At 46.5% G+C, this 20277-nt stretch overlaps 1 protein-coding gene across 1 annotated transcript; it reads left to right on the forward strand.

Moving 5' to 3' along the window:
* Positions 1-8197: 8197 nt before the first annotated feature.
* On the forward strand, positions 8198-18673 carry LOC109750177 (DNA damage-binding protein 1-like). The gene is made up of 3 exons (XM_073511825.1): positions 8198-8431; positions 17309-17593; positions 17717-18673. Exons 1-3 carry the CDS (start codon positions 8198-8200, stop codon positions 18275-18277), a joined length of 1080 nt encoding a protein of 359 aa, XP_073367926.1. The 3' UTR covers positions 18278-18673.
* The last annotated feature ends 1604 nt before the right edge of the window (positions 18674-20277 follow it).

A 20277-nucleotide genomic window follows, 5' to 3' on the forward strand; every position in this document is an offset into this window, starting at 1 on the left:
GAGAGGAAAGAAGGAGGCGCTTGTTGTGGCTGTTTATCTGTCCGCGGTGGCTTGCCCTATCAGCAGGTGGCGGTGATTGGCCTGCAGCAGCAGCACCGCCCAGCTCACCCCCGACGAGTTTGAAGATTGAGGAGTGGAGCCGCAGCGAGCAGCACGTCTCGAAAAAAGGGAGAATGAGTGGTGCTTATGGATAAGAAAAAGAAAAAGGTTGGGGAAGAAGATAAGGCTGGGGAAAAAGAAAGCAAAGGGGAACGCACGACTGGGTGGGATCCGATTTCGTTCATGCGACCGAAGCGTGCTTCGGTCAGTCAGCCGGATAGAAACATTAGCCTTTGCATTTTTCTTCTAGGGATCATTCCCTGCAACATGAACGGAACAACAAACTGTTTTTTTTCTATTTTGTTTGATGTTTCTCTTGCCTTTTTTGTTTCTGTTTTTTATGTGATACACGAACATCTTTTTTGAACCTATGACCATTTCATAAAAAGCTTTGAACGTATATTCGATATGTATGTATATATGAACAATTATTTTTCTAAACAAGACTTTGGAAAACTATATAAACATTTGCTGGTAAATACACATTCATTTTTAAATACGCAAGCACTTTTTTGAAAATTACATGAACAAGTTGCTTACAAGCGTGAACATCTTTCTGAAATTACATGAACATTTTAAAAAATGTGTTTGCACATTTTTTATTGCATGAATTGTTTGTAGATGTGTGAACACTTTTAGAAAAATATTAGTTGTGTACTAAGAAAATGTTTGCCACACATTAAAAACTGATCATCGTGTATTTAAAAGCCGTTCGTTGTGTGAATAAAAAATATTTACACTATAGTTAAAAAACGTTTATCATATATTGGAAAATGGTCACTGTGTATTTATAAAAGGTTCATCATGTAATAAATATGGTCATCGTGACTTTTTAAAAAAAGTCAAATAAAAATGATTTTTATCACATATTAAAAAAGTGTCAGCGTATTTATCAAAAAAGGTAATATATTCTAAGAAAGAAACAGAAAAAATTGATATTCTAAAAATAAAATAAACAATGAATAGTCTATACATACATCACGAATATTTTAATACAATGATGATTTTTTTTTTGAAAAATTGATCAACAAATTTAAATAAATGATTGATATTTTTAGATACACGATAAAAAAATCAACATACGCTGATTTCTGTAGAAAAGGATCAACATTTTACATATAAACGCTGAATAATGCGATCAATCTTCTTAAAGTACATGAGTGCCAAATATGGTTGTGATTGAATGTTAAATATGATTGTAATTGTCCAGGGGAGCAACTAGAGAGTACCCTCTGGTTTGGGCTGTTAGCGGCCCCTCGAGGGCGCACAAGCCGCTGCCAAATGATGCGTCCAGCTGCCGTCACGTGTCGTGTGCTAGATTTAAGAAAATGTGTCAGGCGCTGGGTGCAAATGCGGGAGCATAATTTATTTTTCCTTTTTTTGCATAAGTTGTTAAGCATTTTTTTTGATTTTTCAGATTTTGCTTGCTTTTTTCTACGTTTTCTTTGAAAAATGTGCATTTTTTTGGAGGTTTTCTATTTTCCGCATATGAAGAACATCATGTGAAATGCACAGTTGTGCTTCCGTGCTGTGCTTCTCAAAAAATGAAAAGCATAGTTGTACTTCTTTAGTTGTACTTCATGATAAAGCACAACTATACTTCCCACAACTCTGCTTTCCAAAAAGGGAAAATCACGGTTGTGTTCACGGTGAAGCACATCAGTGCTTCTGCATGAAGCGCAACTCTACTTCCCAAATGTGATCAACATGGGATCAAATTTAAAAAATATTGAGGCGAGAAACACAACATTGGAAACAATTAGTGAGTTGGACACACGATTTAAGAGATAAAATATTTGAAAAATAAATATAAAAACATAAAATTCATCGGTCGTGACACGTGTCGTGCATACAGCGAAGTTTTTTTTAAAGGTAACCACAAGTTTTTTCTCTAAAGGTAACCACAAAGGAGATAAGAGTGTATTACCAAAAAGGCTTTCACCCCGCTTTATAAATAAAGCAACCACCAAGCACAAAGTATCAAGGTACCAACCGTACAACCCACACACACAAACACAACGCCACCGCAGGCAAGGTCCAACACTCACACACACAAACAATACCCAGGTCCAGCTGTGGGCACAACACAACAAGCCCAACACATAAACGGCGGTGGCGGCGAGGTAAAGACGATCTAATCCAGCTACGGTGGTGGTGGGGGAAGCGGTGGAGCCATCCAGAGAGCCATCGCACGAAGCTGGGTGATGATGGAGGTGATGGCGTCTCTCTCCCTGGGACGGCTAAGCGGCCGCCAAAGCTGCAAGTAACCAGGCCATTTGCACAAAACGTCAGTAGCACGACGAAGAGGGATACGCCGAATCACAAGTTTATTCCTAACGGTCCACAGTGTCCAGGCAAGCACCCCAATGATCAGCCACCTAATGTGACGAGCCGAGGGTGGTAGCGCCTGGAGTTCGGCGAAGAGAGCGGGGAAGTTGTTGTGGTCCCATCTTCCACCCACTATTTCGCGGAAACAGCTCCAGAGGAACTGTGCGGACACGCAGGTGAAGAAGATATGGTTCAAAACCTCTTCAGGCCCGCAGAGCGTGCAACGCCCATCACCGGGGCCATTGCGTTTCAGGACCTCCACACTGGACGGGAGGCGTCCGCTAATCCATTGCCATAAGAAGATCCTAATTTTCAGGGGGAGGCGGATTTCCCAGATGGTGGTGAGCGCCTCATGGCCTAGCGATGGGGCGATGGCCTGGTAGAGAGACTTAGTGGAGAATTGCCCAGAACGCTCTAGACGCCATGTGGAGCGGTCATCTCCAATCGCGAGATCAGGCTCGTGTAACGCGATGCAGTCAAGCAATTCCTGCCAATCCACGTTCTCCGCCGGGCTAAATGGTCTCTGGAACGCGAGTTGCCCTAAGTCAATAAGGGCCGTCGCGACAGAAATCCGCGGATCAACCGCGATGGAGAACAGGTCAGGAAAGCGGGCCGCGAGGGGCATGTCTCAAGTCCATCTATCGAACCAGAACAACATGGTGGTGCCAGACCCCACCACGATCGAGGTACCGATCCAGAGGACTGGGAGGAGCTGGATGATGGATTGCCAGAACTGGGAGCCCCCAGACCACTGGCAGAAGGCGAGAGGCTGGCCACGGAGGTATTTCTGCTGAATGAGGCGAAGCCACATGCCACCTTCTCCGTTGGTAATCCGCCAGAGCCACCGAGTCAGGAGGGCTATGTTCATGCGTTTGGAGGACATGATACCGAGACCGCCCTGGTCACGAGGTTTACAGATCTCTGACCACCGAACCATGTGGTACTTCTGTTTATCGCCCTCGCCGGCCCAGAAGAAACGCCCCTGAACTGTGGCAATCTCATGATGGAGAGTCTGAAGGAGGCTGTAGAAGCTCATGATGAATAAGAGTAGGCTGGAGAGGGACGAATTAATGAGCACCGTCCGGGCTGCTTTCGAGAGCCTGCTACCTCTTGAGCATGCGTTGGTTTTCCCTTGAAGAGGAAAGGATGATGCAGCAAAGTAGCGTAAGTATTTCCCTCAGCTTTTGAGAACCAAGGTATCAATCCAGTAGGAGGTTACACGCAAGTCGCATTGTACCTACACAAACAAATAAGAACCTTGCAACCAATGCGATAAAGAGGTTGCCAATCCCTTCACGGCCACTTGCAAAAGTGAGATCTGAAAGTGATAATAAGACAAATATTTTTGGTATTTTTATGATATAGATTGGAAAGTAAAGATTGCAAAATAAATAACGAAAGAAATAGTAAATTGATAGGAAAGTAATATGATGGAAGATAGACCCGGGGGCCATAGGTTTCACTAGTGGCTTCTCTCAAGATAGCATAATTTACGGTGGGTGAACAAATTACTGTTGAGCAATTGATAGAAAAGCGCATAGTTATGAGAATATCTAGGCATGATCATGTATATAGGCATCACGTCCGTGACAAGTAGACCGAAATGATTCTGCATCTACTAATATTACTCCACACATCGATCGCTATCCAGCATGCATCTAGAGTATTAAGTTCATAAGAACAGAGTAACGCATTAAGCTAGATGACATGATGTAGAGGGATAAACTCAAGCAATATGATATAAAGCCCATCTTTTTATCCTCGATCGCAACAATACAATACGTGCCTTGTTACCCCTGCTGTCACTGGGAAAGGACACCGCAAGATTGAATCCAAAGCTAAGCACTTCTCCCATGGCAAGAAAGATCAATCTAGAAGGCCAAACCAAACTGATAATTCGAAGAGACTTGCAAAGATAACAAATCATACATATAAGAATTCAGAGAAGAACCAAATATTGTTCATAGATAATCTTGATCATAAACCCATAATTCATCGGATCTCGACAAACACACCGCAAAAAGAATTACATCAAATAGATCTTCAAGAGAATCGAGGAGAACTTTGTATTGAGATCCAAAGAGAGAGAAGAAGCCATCTAGCTAATAACTATGGACCCGAAGGTCTGTGGTAAACTCACACATCATCGGAGAGGCTATGGTGTTGATGTAGAAGCCCTCTGTGATCGATTCCCCCTCCGGCAGAGCGCCGGAAAAGGCCCCAAGATGGGATCTCACGGGTACAGAAGGTTGCAGCGGTGGAAATAGGGTTTCGTGGTGCTCTCAGATGTTTTCGGGGTACATGAGTATATATAGGCGAAAGAAGTAGGTCGGTTGAGCCACGAGGGGCCCATGAGGGTGGGGGGGCGCCTACCCCCTGGGCGCGCCTCCCTGCCTCGTGGCCGCCTCGTTGCTTGCTTGACGTCCACTCCAAGTATCCTGGATTGCGTTTGTTCCAAAAATAACTCTCCCAAAGGTTTCATTCCGTTTGGATTCCGTTTGATATTCCTTCTCTGCGAAACACTGAAATAGGCAAAAACAACAATTTGCACTGGGCCTTCGGTTAATAGGTTAGTCCCAAAAATAATATAAAAATATATAATAAAGCCCATTAAACATCCAAAACAGATAATATAATAGCATGGATCAATAAAAAATTATAGATACGTTGGAGACGTATCAGAGCCACCGGCCCTGCGAGGGCTCGATGCGGTGCTGAAACTTCCCCACCGTGGGGCACAGCTCGGCCACCGTGAGCCTGGAGTCATGTAACGCCCATGATGCGGCTATATCTCCCACGTGTCGAGGCACGACTTAGAGGCATAACCGCATTGTGGTTTTGTCGCAAGAAGGGTCATCTTCACACAATCCCATGTAATGAACAAGAATGGGATAAAGAGTTGGCTTACAATCGCCACTTCACACAATACATAAATAAATCATACATCAATCAGAGTACACACATAGGCCCGACTACGGAACCAAAATAAAAGAAGACAACCCAACTGCTAGATCCCTGATCGTCCCAACTGGGCACCACTACTGATCAACATGAAAAGAAACAACACAACGAACAAGATCTTCATCGAGCTCCCACTTGAGCTCAGTTGCGTCACCTGCACTGGTATCATCGGCACCTGCAACTGTTTTGGAAGTATCTGTGAGTCACGAGAACTCGGCAATCTCACGCCCGCGAGATCAAGACTATTTAAGCTTGAAGGAAAGGATGGTGTAATGAGGTGGAGCTGCAGCAGGCACTAAGCATATATGGTGGCTAACATACGCAAAAGAGAGCGAGAAGAGAAGCAACGGAGCGGTCGTCAACTAGCAATGACCAAGAAGTGATCCTGAACTCCTACTTACGTCATACATAACTCAAACCGTGTTCACTTCCCGGACTCCACCGACAAGAGACCATCACGGCTACACACGCCGTTGGTGCGTTTTAATTAGGGTCAAGTGTCAAGTTCTCTACAACCGGATATTAATAAAATCCCATCTGCCACATAACCGCGGGCACGGCTTTCGAAAGATAATACCCTGCAGGGGTGTCCCAACTTAGCCCATTATAAGCTCTCACGGTCAACGAAGGATAAACCTTCTCCCGGGAAGACCCGATCAGTCTCGGAATCCCGGTTTACAAGACATTTCGACAATGGTAAAACAAGACCAGCAAAGCCGCCCGATGTGCCGACAAATCCCGATAGGAGCTGCACATATCTTGTTCTCAGGGCAACACCGGATGAGACATCCTACGAGTAAAACCAGACCTCGAGTTTCCACAAGGGGGCCCCGCAGTCTACTCAGTTCGGACCAACACTCGAAGGAGCACTGGCCCGGGGGGGTTAAAATAAGATGACCCTTGAGTCTGCAGAACCCAAGGGAAAAGGGGATAGGTGGTAGCAAATGGTAAAACCAAGGTTGGGCCTTGCTGGAGGAGTTTTATTCAAAGCGAACTGTCAAGGGGGTCCCATAAATCACCCAACCGCGTAAGGAATGCAAAATCAAGGAACATAACACCGGTATGACGGAAACTAGGGCGGCAAGAGTGGAACAAAACACCAGGCATAAGGCCGAGCCTTCCACCCTTTACCAAGTATATAGATGCATTAATTAAAGTAAGATATATTGTGATATCCCAACATAAACATAATCCAACATGGAGCAATCTTCATCTTCACCTGCAACTAACAACGCTATAAGAGGGGCTGAGCAAAAGCGGTAACATAGCCAAACAACGGTTTGCTAGGAAAGGTGGGTTAGAGGCTTGACATGCAATATGGGAGGCATGATATAACAAGTGGTAGGTAGCGCAAGCATAGCGATAGAACGAACAACTAGCCAAGCAAAGATAGAAGTGATTTCGAGGGTATGGTCATCTTGCCTGAGATCCCGCAAGGAAGAAGAACGAGTCTATGAAGAAGACAGATGGACGTAGTCGAACGAATCCTCACAACTCCGGAACGATACCGAAGGTAACGAGAGAAGCAACCCGGAAAGAAATAAACAACATAGTAAACAATCATCACATAAACATGGCATGATGCACAAACAAGTATGATACATGTCCGGTTTAATGAGGCATGGCATGACAAAATGCAACAAACAATACTACAAATTAAGTGGAGCTCAATATGCAACGAGTTGCATATTGACAAAACACCACATCAATTATTTAGTTCTCTCTCGTTTATGTACCCAACAATATTAAATGTTATTAAACATGGCAAGAGGTGAAGCATTGTGAGACTATCTATCTAGGCAAGTTTAAATGAGGCCGGAACAACAAACAACAATTCCGGAAAATCCTCATGTCCATATTTTAGATTTGGTACTGTTCTGCCTAAAACCATATTTTATTGCTGTTAAACAGTAAAACAAGGTGCACCATGTTAATCTATGCATTTTTCTACCCCATTTACATATAAAGTTTAATAAAATCCGAGCTACGGTTATTTAGTTATGAAATAAATCATTTTAACATGTTATTTGAGCAAATTTAATCAAACGGCATTTTAAACAATTTTAACATGGGTGAAAGTGGCATATTATTAAACTACACAAAATTCTAAGCATTTTACATGTTTAAATCATTTTAATCCGAAGCACGGTTTATTAGTTATTAAATGCATGAAGCACAGGGGGTTTTCTGTAAGACTGTAAACTCCTGGATAATAGAGAAATTCGTCCAGAGCAGAAAAAAAACATGGCAGGCCGAATCTGGCAGGGCCAAAAGGAGGGTGGGCGCTGGAGGCTCACCCAGCGGGCCTTGGCCCATCTACAGAGGAGGCCTTGGGCGCACTGGGCCTGGCGCAACGGAGGGGGGGCGCTGGACCGAAACAGCGGTGGCCCAGGCGCGGGCGCTGGGGCGCTGTGCGAGTCAACGCGAGGCAGGGGCGCGGTCGAGACGAAGCAGAGGATGCAGGGGCGACGGCCGCGGCCGGACTTGGCGCGCTCTCCGGCGAGGGCGGACGAAGGAGCCGGATCCAGGGACGAGGCCGGGGTGCAGGGAGCTGGGGCGTTGCGGGAACGGCGAGGTCGGCAGGGAGGCCTCGGCTGGTTCCTGTCCCTGACGAAGAGAGACAGAGAGAGGTGAGACAGAGAGAGGGGGGAGGGAAAGGAAGAGAGGGCGCGAGGGAGGACGACCTGAGGTCGAGGTCGCCGGCTGACAGGCTCGCCGGGGTGGCGCGGTGCCGTGGGGCTCGTGCTCCTGAACGAGAGGACGCTCGGGCCCCGGAAGCAGAGGAGGTGGCGGTGGAGGCTTCGGGCTGATGAGGGGAGCGAGGAGGTGGCGCACGAGGTCAGGCTCCAGGCGGTTGACCGCGCGAGAAGACGAGGACGGCAGGGTTCAGACCTGCACTCGCAGGAGTGCTCGGGAGGACGGGGCCTCGGGTGCTCGCGGGCGAAGGCAGCTGCAGGGCCTAAGGCCGGCGGGGATGCAGGCGCTGGTGCTGCTCGCGGCGGCGCGTGGGAAGCACGAGAGGATGCGGGGTTGCAGCGACGAGGCAGGTGCGGGCATATTCTATGTGCTGACCCGTTTTCGGGCTGCAACGTTTCATGTTGCAGACTTTTCAGACGACGAGTAAGGTGCCTTAGGTCGTGGTCTTATACTCAGTGATGCCGCTGGAGTTGATGGACTCACTTATCTTCCAAGTCTTCCGCTGTTATCGTTAATAGATGGCCTTAAGCCATATTTATCATACTTATTCTCCTTGGAGATATTCGATGTAATAAGTGTGTGATTGCTACTCTGTTATAAATCCTCCATTTGTACTGTGCGTGTCAGCATTACTGATCCAGGGATGACACTGGTGCACAACAGCACATACCATTTGAGGTCTGATCGCTACAAAGTTGGTATCAGAGCACACGCTGACTGTAGGACATGACCACTAAGTTTAAGCCATAGAAAGCTTCTCTCTTCTCATTTCTGACCTCTCTCCACTTTCTACTCTTTTAGGAATGGCGGATGCAAGGAGCAAGTTCATGCAACCAGATGAAGACACGCCGTTTGGTCGACACTTGAAGGAAGTCACCAAGTACTTGAACATAGGAATACCAAGCATCACCGGAACCTACAACGCCACATTACCTGAAGAGGAGAGGTGGAAGATTCAAGTTCTCATTCCAGGAAGGACGTTTGTGCCAGTTACTGAACCCATAAGATTGGTTTTTGAAGCACCAACCTGGAGTTTAGGGAAGAGCATGGCCGCACACATCGCCATGGGACGCATTGGAGAAGTCTATCACCAGGAGCTTAAGGATACAATTTATCAAATTTGTGGACGCCGAGACGCGCAATGGGAGATGATCAGAACCAAGAAGGATGGATCAATTACAGCTTTCATCCAGGAGCAAAACCAACATATTCGTCGCCAGGAGAACCAGATGTGCACGGACAAGGAAGAACTGAAGAAGGCATTAACCAAGATCAAGGAGCTCCAAGAAGAACTCAAAGCTACACGCGAAGATTATTTGGAGGAAATCAACGCACTAGTAGGGAAGAATGACGACCTGGAGAAGAAGATTGGAGTATTCATGGGAAATCCAGTGCCAAAAGCAGAAGTCGACGAATGCACTTGTCCGGATAACTACATCATCATCGACGACACCGACTCGGAACCAAGTGAAGATGACTGGGTTGATGAAGCCGGAGCAGACATCATGGAGTCTTCAACGGATTAGAATTTTATTAGACCACCATATCAGTAGTAGCTTTCCCCCATTTAATAGTATAGTTCAAGCACTTTGTAACGCTAGTTAGATCGATTGTTTTGCCTTGTTTGAATTGATTGAGTGATATTGATTGTATTTGTCTCATGAGCATATGGGTAGTGTTTTCTCTCTAGACCTCATTCTATTCTTAACTCTCATCTTTTCTAACCTATCAGATGCCTCCGAGACGCGATACCGGATTTGTTTTCCCACCAGAGATCACCCAGTTGATTCAGCAACAGAATGCCCTGATGCAAGTGTTAGTGCAGAACCAAGGCAACAACAACCCACCGCCACCACCACCTGTTGATCACTTAGCCCGTTTCTTAAGGCTAAACCCGCCGGTGTTTTCCAGTAGCACCGAGCCAATTGTTGCAGATGATTGGCTCCGCAAAGTTGGAAGGGAGTTGACCACTGCAGGATGCACAGATGCGGAAAGAGTGCGTTTTGCCGCACATCAGCTTGATGGACCCGCAGCATCATGGTGGGAGAATTATACAGCCACGCACCCTATTGACACTGTCACATGGGACCAGTTTCAGCAAGCTTTCCGTACAGCACATGTTTCAGCAGGAGCTATGGCTATGAAGAAGCGTGAGTTTCGCAACCTACGCCAAGGAGGACGCACCGTAGGCCAGTATGTTGAGGAATTCAGTAAGTTAGCACGTTATGCACCAGATGACGTTGCTACAGATGCAGCCAAGCAGGAGAAGTTTTTGGAAGGACTGAATGATGAGCTGAGTATGCAGTTGATGGTAGCAACTTTCAACAACTACCAGGAACTGGTAGATAGAGCTCTCATGATTGAAGGAAAGCAACAACAGATTGAAAACCGTAAGAGGAAGTATGGCCAAGGGAAGTATAACTCAGGAGCTCAGCAGAAGCCACGATTTACCCCGAAGCCGGGAGGACAGTTTCAGCATACCCATGGAGGAGGTAGTTCGCACAACCATAATGGCTCTAAAAATGGTAATGGGAATGGAGGAAGCAACGGACAGAACCGCACCAACCCATCTACCCCAGCCAAGAGGGACCTGAGTCAAGTCACTTGCTTTAAGTGCCAGAAGAATGGACATTATGCCAATGAATGTCCTGAAGCCCAAAATGGAAATGGCAATGGAAGCTCTGGGAAGAAGCCGAACCCGTTCAACAAAGGGCATGTGAACCACGTGAGCGTGGAGGAGGTTGAAGCTCAGCCTGATGCAGTAATAGGTAAGTTTTTGGTTAAGTCATTTACTGCAACCGTTCTTTTCGATACTGGTGCATCGCATTCGTAACCTCGCCAGGAGCAGAGTATATGGCCACCCAAGGATGTTTTCAGATACCATTGGCCATTGGTAGGCATGTTTTCTCCTCAGACCTCATTGTTTTGGAATCGCAAGGTTTGGATGTGATTTTGGGAATGGATTGGCTATCGTTGTATGGAGGAAACATCGACTGTGCCAGCAAGACAATTTTTCTTACCACCCCAGAAGGAAAAAGGATCAAGTACGTATCCCGGCATATGCCGAAGAGGACTCAAGTAAATTCCTTATCAGGAGTTGTACAGGAGGAAGTACCAGTGGTGAAGGATTAACCGGATGTATTTCCAGAAGAGTTGCCAGGCATGCCACCAGACAGAGACATTGAGTTCTTGATTGAACTTTTGCCAGGCACATGCCCAATATCTAAGAGACCGTACAGGATGCCCGCAAAGGATTTGGAGGAAATTAAGAAGCAGATCAAGGAGTTACTGGATAAAGGCTATATTCGCCCAAGTTCGTCACCTTGGGGATCACCGGTACTTCTAGTGGAGAAGAATGATGGATCGCTGAGGATGGTTGTTGATTACCGAGGATTGAATGAAGTGACCATCAAAAACAAGTACCCACTGCCGATGATCAATGATTTGTTTGACCGCCTACAAGGAGCTAAAGTATTTTCCAAGATCGATCTACGATCAGGATACCATCAGTTAAAGATTCGAGAGCAGGATATACCCAAGACGACATTTACCACCAGATATGGATTGTATGAGTATACCGTTATGTCATTTGGTCTGACTAACGCACCTGCCTATTTCATGAACCTGATGAACAAAGTGTTTATGGAGTTTTTGGATAAGTTCGTCGTGGTGTTCATTGATGATATTTTAATCTTTTCCAAGGATGAGGAAGAGCATGAGGAGCATTTACAATTGGTACTTGAGAAGCTCAGAGAACATCAGTTATGCGCCAAGTTCAGCAAATGTGAGTTTTGGCTGAAGGAAGTTGGATTCCTTGGACATGTTATTTCTGGAGAAGGAATAGAAGTGGACCCTGCCAAGGTTGACACAGTGACAAGTTGGGAATCACCCACGACAGTTGGAGAAATCCGGAGTTTTCTTGGACTTGCAGGATACTACCGGAGATTCATCGAGAATTTCTTGAAGATTGCTAAGCCCATGACTGAGCTATTGAAGAAGGACACCAAGTTCAATTGGACTGAGGAATGTGAAGCTAGTTTCCAAGAGTTGAAGAAACGATTGGTTACATCACCAGTGTTGATTCTGCCAGATCAACGCAAGGATTATGAAGTTTATTGCGACGCTTCTTGTCGAGGACTTGGAGCAGTGCTTATGCAGGAAGGAAGAGTTGTGTCATATGCTTCACGACAACTTAAACCCCATGAGAAGAAATATGCTACGCATGATTTGGAATTAGCAGCCCTGGTGCATGCGTTGAAGACATGGAGACATTTTCTCATCGGAAACCATTATGAGGTGTATACGGATCACAAGAGTTTGAAGTATATTTTCACGCAGAAGGAGTTAAATCTCAGTCAGAGGAGATGGTTGGAGCTCATTAAGGATTATGATATGAGATTGCATTATCACCCTGGAAAGGCTAACGTAGTAGCAGACGCGTTGAGCCGCAAGAGTCATGTCAACACCCTCATGACAGGAGAGATACCTCAAGAGTTAGCCGAGGACCTTCGCGAGCTATGTTTGGAAATAGTCCCAAGAGGCTATTTAGCAACATTGGAGATTCAGTCTACCTTGATGGAAAGGATCAGAGAAGCTCAGAAGACAGACAAGGAGATTGAAGAGATAAAGGAGAAGATGAGCAAAGGTAAAGCCAAGGGATTTCGTGAGGATGAGCACGATACCTTATGGTTTGAGGACCGCGTATATGTGCCAAATGATCCGGAGATCAGGAAGTTGATTTTGCAAGAAGCCCATGATTCACCGTACTCGATTCATCCAGGGAATACGAAGATGTATTTGGATTTGAAGAATACTTTCTGGTGGACCGGAATGAAGAAGGATATTGCAGAATATGTAGCAGTTTGTGATGTGTGTCAGAGAGTGAAGGCAAAGCATCAGAAGCCAGCAGGATTGCTACAACCATTGCCGATACCCGAATGGAAGTGGGATAAGATAGGCATGGATTTTATCACAGGATTACCCAGGACTCGTTCAGGCTATGACTCAATATGGGTTGTAGTCGACCGTTTGACGAAAGTGGATCATTTCATTCCAGTAAAGACCACTTACACCAGTGCTAAGTTGGCAAAGATATACATGACCAGGATCGTATGTTTGCATGGAGTTCCGAGGACCATTGTATCAGACAGAGGAACCCAATTTACCTCGAAGTTTTGGAAGCAGTTACATGAAGCATTGGGAACCAGGCTGGAATTTAGTACAGCTTTTCACCCGCAGATAGATGGACAGACCGAGAGAGTCAACCAGATTTTGGAGGACATGTTGAGAGCATGTGCACTAGATTATGGATCTAGTTGGGACGATAATTTGCCATATGCGGAGTTTTCTTATAACAACAGTTATCAAACCAGTTTGAAGATGGCCCCTTTCGAAGCTTTGTACGGAAGGAGGTGTAGAACACCGTTGTTATGGGACGAAGTTGGAGACCGTCAGTTGTTTGGACCAGATCTGATTAAGGAGTCTGAACAGAAAGTGAGGTTGATTCGCGATAGGCTCAAGGTAGCCCAGTCCAGGCAGAAGAGTTATGCTGATTCTAAACGAAAAGAGACAGTTTACGAAGTCGGAGACCGAGTGTATCTTCGAGTATCACCACTTCGAGGAGTGAAGCGCTTTGGAGTTAAGGGAAAGTTAGCGCCCCGTTTTATCGGACCATACAGAGTTGTGGAACGTATGGGAGAGGTTGCCTACAAGCTGGAATTGCCCGAAGGATTGTCTGGAGTTCATGATGTATTTCACGTTTCCCAGTTGAAGAAGTGCCACGCAGAGATGGCTGAGGTACCACTGAGAGATACTGTGCCACTGGAAGCGATTCAGCTGGAAAGTGATTTGACCTATGAGGAGAAACCAGTTAAGATTCTTGAGTATGCCAGCCGAGTTACCCGCAACAAGGTTATCAAGTTTTGCAAAGTCCAGTGGAGTCACCACACGGAGGATGAAGCCACCTGGGAGCGAGAGGAAGATCTACGGAAGGACCACTCCCACCTGTTTTCTAGCCAACCCGAATCTCGAGGGCGAGATTCATCTTAAGCGGTGTAGGTTTGTAACATCCCAAATTTTTAATTTGGTATGTTATACATAGATCGTCATTGCATATCATATTTTATTGCATTTTTGACAAATCCTCGATAAATCCTAAGCAACTCAAGGACCCTCGGAGAGATTTGGGGATTTTCTCGAATTTTCAAATTTGATTTTCATCAAATAATAAGACGAGGATTTTGGTTTTAATTATTTTCTCTCCGGAAAAATATTTCATTTTAAAAATAAACGAGAGGAGAAAATATGACTTCTCCAAAACAATTGAAATACTGGAGGAAAAATGTTAAAATCATTTATTGGAATTTATTCGGATTTTATTTGCAATTTTTATTGCATTTAAAATATTGCATGTTTTCAAAATATTTATTGTGTGTTAAAAAAATGTTCATCCTATTCTAGATTTTCTAACTAGACGGGGAAAATTTAGTTTATATTTTTCTGACTTTTATTTATTTTTCTAGGAATTATTCCGCGGAACGTATTAAAAAAAACGCGCGCGCCCGCCGGGCCGAAGCCCAGCCGAGGCCCAGCCGCCCGCGGGATCTCCTTCCCCAGCACGGGACGCCGCCGCGCCGTGTCCTCCATGGACACGGGACCGAGCCGCCGCCGGAGCTTGCCCCCTCCTCCAAGCCGAGCTCTCCCCCCCCCCCCTTTGTATACCCGCGCCCCCCCCCTCTTCTCTCTCTCACCCCGCCGCCGCCCGCCTTGCCCGCCGTTGCCGCCGGAGTTGAGCACGGGAGCCGCCGCCGCCGCCGTTGCCGCCGCCCCCTCGCCGTCCCTCGCCCTCCCCGAGCACCCCGCACCCCGCCGCCCTCGCCGCCCTCGCCGGAGCCCCGCCGGAGCCGCCCCCGACGAGGTACTGCCTCGCCTCGTTCGTTGCCGGTTTTTATTAAAAAAAACCTTCGTTTAAAAAAAACCCTAGATCAGTTTTTTTCGGTTTTATTATTTTGCGAGCGTTCACCGAACCGTTCGTTTTAACGAACGCGTTCGTCGGTTTTTTTCTGTTAACGAACGTCCGTTCTTTAACCGTTCGTCCGTTTTTCTTTTTCATCGGATTTTTCCGTTATTTTCTCAGATTCGATTTCTGATCGAATCTTCGTTTCTGTTTAACTTCTCGCTCGTTTATCGGAATCAGGCGATTCAAGCGCCTAGAGTTTCGTCTCGAAATTCTCTTTCCGTTTAACCTACTCAAACAAGTTTTTGCTACAGTAAAATTTGACCTAGATCCAGATTAGTAAACGAAGCATGTTTCTTTCGCCGTTTGACTTTCGTTGCTTCTTTCGAGTTGATTCTTTTTGCAAACCGGAGTTCTTAAGTTGAACTTTCTGGTTGGATCTTTCATTCGAGTTTTACCTGTGCATTAGATGAGTACTGATTGTATGCTTGTTTGTTTGCGATAGAGTACCCGGAGTGTGCCGCTTGTTACTTCGAATCGCTAGGTTTTGCGGATCATCAGCAAGGCAAGTAACACTTTGATCATATACCTTCCATACCCAGTTTTTATTGCATTAGATCTATTCCTCAAACAATTGCATGATTAGGATATAATTAAATTGTGGGTATTGGGAAGTAGTTGAGGTAGTGCCTATTACCTGTTTTACTTTCAAACCCTTGGGAGTTACTTCTACGTTTGCTATTATATTGCCATGCTATGCTCGTAGACGTGGATTGGGTTTGAGAGATTTCCATGACAGATGTGAGATTGTTAATTAATGGTTTACTTAAGGTGGCAACTAAAACTCACATCTGGGTGGATTGAGGTACCTGGGTATTCCAGGATTGACTGTTTTTCTTTTGGACCGCCACCCAGGTTCAAAGGGATCATGAGATTATTCATGCTAGAAACTTCCGTGTGCAGCCGCAAGCTATTATGGGCTCTAGCATAGTTGACTAAGTTGTGTGAACTCTTACAGTGGTAGACTAGCAGATGTAGGGGAAAGTAGGTGTAACTGTCTACCCATACGTAAGGTGCAAACACTTCTGAAAGACTGTGTCTCGGTCATCCGTTACTTAAACACCATGTAGTGCGAGTAATCCAACGGAGGAGATCGAGTCTTGTGGGGAAAAGTGCACAAACCTCTGCAGAGTGTACAAACTAATCATGGTTAGCCGTGTCCCCGGTTATGGACAACTTGAGTATCTAGTACTTGGATTATCATGTGAATCTCATCACTATGTTACTTCTAATTAATTTTGTTGGGTTATTGATGACATTTAATCGGGATTGAGATGCTGTCAACCATCTCAATGTTTCACAACCACCATGATAGTTAAATAAAATTTATTCCTTTGAAGTAGGATAAAATTGGCTTTTCGCAAAACTGTAACCATAGAGCTTTCCACCAGCCATATATGCATGTAGTATAGCATTATTATTGTTCATTATTCTCTATGTGTTACATTGCCAGCATATTCTATGTGCTGACCCGTTTTCGGGCTGCAACGTTTCATGTTGCAGACTTTTCAGACGACGAGTAAGGTGCCTTAGGTCGTGGTCTTATACTCAGTGATGCCGCTGGAGTTGATGGACTCACTTATCTTCCAAGTCTTCCGCTGTTATCGTTAGATGGCCTTAAGCCATATTTATCATACTTATTCTCCTTGGAGATATTCGATGTAATAAGTGTGTGATTGCTACTCTGTTATAAATCCTCCATTTGTACTGTGCGTGTCAGCATTACTGATCCAGGGATGACACTGGTGCACAGCAGCACAGACCATTTGAGGTCTGGTCGCTACATAACATACTCCCTCCGTCCCATAATATAAGAGCGTTTTTGTCAATAGTGTAGTGTCAAAAACGCTTTTATATTATGGGACGGAGGGAGTATCTATTATTGACTGCATGGAATGAATCATGTCAAACTTCAGCAACGTGGATTACCTTTTCTTTTCTGGTAGAAGTTTTAGGTTCTTATGACTTGTATCTAGTCACTTGTCAAGTATCGGTGCTGTGCAATATGAACCACAGAAACTGCTCTTCCTTTACCTTTGTTTTTAATTCTTGTTACACGGAGGTGCATGTAGTCAACCAATGGTGAGTAGTTTTGCAGAATACAGAAAATTACATCGAGCATTAGAACTGTTTTTTATGCCTATATTGATCCAACATTTTCTCCTGCACTTAACTTCTCCGTTTTGGTACCAATGCAACCTGACATAGGGGCGGATCCTGGTTTTTTTAGTTAAAGAAGGGGAGTTACAACTAATCAAAGCGAAGGAAACCAAAGGAGCTGTCTATTCGCTTAAATCATTCAATGGGAAATTATTGGCTGCTATTAATCAGAAGATCAGATTGTACAAGTGGGTGCAGCGAAATGATAGGTCACATGTACTACAATTTGAGTGTGCCCATGATGGCCACGTATTATCTTTGTATACTCAAACACGTGGTGATTTCATCTTGGTTGGAGACATGATGAGATCATTATCGTTGCTGATATACAAGGTATAGCCACACTTTTCATTTGATAGTACTTGTTTAAGGATCACTGCAATTCCTCTGAATCCTAAAATAAGTTCACCGACGTTTCTGCATCACACTGTTTACTGCTGTTTTCTTATTGGGCAGCACGAAGAAGGCAAGATTGAAGAGGTGGCTAGGGATTTAAACACAAACTGGATGACTGCAGTTGAGATGCTGGATGATGATATTTATATTGGTGCAGACAATTGCTGTAACCTGTTTACCGTGTGCAAGTCCCCATATGGGTTCCTTGAGGCCGTTGGGGAGTACCATCTGGGGGACGTGGTGAATAGGTTGCATCACGGTTCTCTGGTTATGCACCACGCAGATTCGGGGACAGGCCAGTTTCCTTCAGTCATCTTTGGCACGGTCAATGGCGCCATCGGTGTGATTGTCTCCCTTCCTTATGACCTATATGCGTTCCTAGAGAAGCTGCAGTCCGTCCTTGTGAATTTCGTCAAGGGTGTTGGTAACCTTAGCCATGCACAATGGCGGTCATTCTGTAACGCCAGGAGGACCAGTTCTGCCCGGAACTTCGTGGATGGTGATCTGATTGAATCTTTCTTCAGTCTGAGCCCAAGCCAGATGGTGGAGGTTGCGTGCGCGATGGGTGTCCCTCCGGTTGAGCTGTATAAGAAAGTGCAGGAGTTGACCAATCTACACTAGTAATAAGTAACAAGCATAGCAACGTACAGTACTCTAGCTGCCTACCGTCATGTATAGCTCTAGTGAATATTCCTACTATTAACTCGTTGCCAGCGTGGTACAGTAGAATAGATGCATGCTAAAGGTGATATTTCCAGTTCTGGGCCCAACTTGGCCGCTCAATTGCTGGTAACCCAATGTTGTAGATGCAGGTAACAGCCTTCAGTCTAATTCCTTCCTTTTTGCTTTATTGTTGGAGAGAAATTTGGTTGTAGCTAAGAAGATTGTACATTTGGTTACACTTCTGAAACAAAGTCATACTGTTGTAGACCACTCTGTTCGTGTGATGCATCGGCCATCGGGTGAAAACTTATGGGACCGTTCGGCCTCTGAACCCTGATCTCGTCGCCCCTCTGATATTCAATTAAAACTTGCTGTGCAGCCTTTTCGTCAAAATAAAAAGGAAAAAATTGTTGTGGATGAGCATGCGCTTTCCTGTGAAGCCATGCTCATGCACCAAACAAGGCGTGCTTCGGTACACCTGTATTTACATAAGTTTACAATTGACGCAACAGATCTACGTATAGATCAAAACTTTACTAAAATCACATGTTAGAGCAACTCCAACGTGCCGATCCATTTCGTCCGCGCGCGTTCGTTTGGGTCGGTGCAGACAGAAAAGTCAGGCCAACGCGTCGACGCGGACAGAAAAGTCAGGTCAACGTGCCGACCCAAACGGGCGCACTTCCGCTTTTCGCCTGCTTGCCGACCCATTCCTGGCCCAATTTTAAGCCTGATTTGCGTCTGCGCGGACATGAGGCGGACACGCGTGGCGCACGTCAACTACTCCCCCTGGCCCGCCAGTCGGTGGCAAAGCGTCCATCATTTCCCTCCGCTTTCCCAAAACCCTCCGGCCGCTCGCCATGGACGACGCCCTCGATGCCCCCCGCCGGCCCGCCTCCCTTGCCTCATCCGACATCACCTCCGCCCCCTCCGGCAAAGGCAAGCCCTACGCCTCCCGCAAGACCGCCGCGGCGCCCAAGAAGAAGAAGCAGCTGACGCCCGAGGAGCGGCCCCTGGAGTCGGCCAAGTGGAAGGGCCGGAGGCATGCGGCCGACGCAAGGGACGAAGCAGCGGCCGCCGCCGCGCAGCAGGAGGAAACCAACGCCCGAGTCGCGGCGGCAACGAGGGAGGCCTTGATCTACCTAGAGTTAAACCCTGGCCAGCACGGGCTATCAACGCCGCTGTGGCCGCGACCAGCACTGGCTCATCCGCGTTTTCTTGGATGGTGCTGCCAGAGTCGTCGCGCGCGTCGGTGACGCAGCCGATTCCCGGCTTCCGCGTCTACTCGCAAGCCTCCAGGCTCTCCGGGGAATGTTCGCCGGAGGTGAGCGTGGTGGCGCCTTCCACGCCCGTGCCCGTGCCCATCGACATCAACGCCACACCGGTGGCCAGTGCCTCATCATCCGGAGGCGCGAGGAAGCACATGCGGGAGATGCCAGCCGGCGTGCTCCCCGGCGCCTGCAACCTGTTCAACAGAATGCCGGCGGACGATGACGAGGAAATGGCCAACCGTTTCATGGAGAGCATCATCTTCGAGGGTGGTGCAGCGGCCGGTAGCTCCGCTCGCGGTGCCGCCGCGGCTGGCTACGATCCCGATGAGACCCAAAGCCAAGACGACAGAGGGCCGTTCACGCCAGCGACCTATGATCAAGCTGCCATGCACGACGCCTTCATGGAAGATCAGGTCGGCCTGGACGGCTTCCCGCTCGACCACGAGTTCCCGGAGGACTACGGCCTCGAGGAAGAGGATGAAATGGACATCGACGGGGAGTCTTTGTTCGAGGACGAGCTCGCCAACCAAGCTGTCGGGGCGAAGCCGAAGTGCAAGAGCAAGCGGACAAAGGCATACACGTCGTCTGAGGACAAGCTCCTTTGTGAGTGTCAAAGGGACATTGGGAAAGACCCCAAGGTCGGGGCCGAACAAAAGGCAACAACCTTTTGGATTCGTATCCATCGTG

The sequence above is a fragment of the Aegilops tauschii genome, chromosome 3, assembly GCF_002575655.3.
Source record: "Aegilops tauschii subsp. strangulata cultivar AL8/78 chromosome 3, Aet v6.0, whole genome shotgun sequence".
NCBI classification, from domain to species: domain Eukaryota; kingdom Viridiplantae; phylum Streptophyta; class Magnoliopsida; order Poales; family Poaceae; genus Aegilops; species Aegilops tauschii.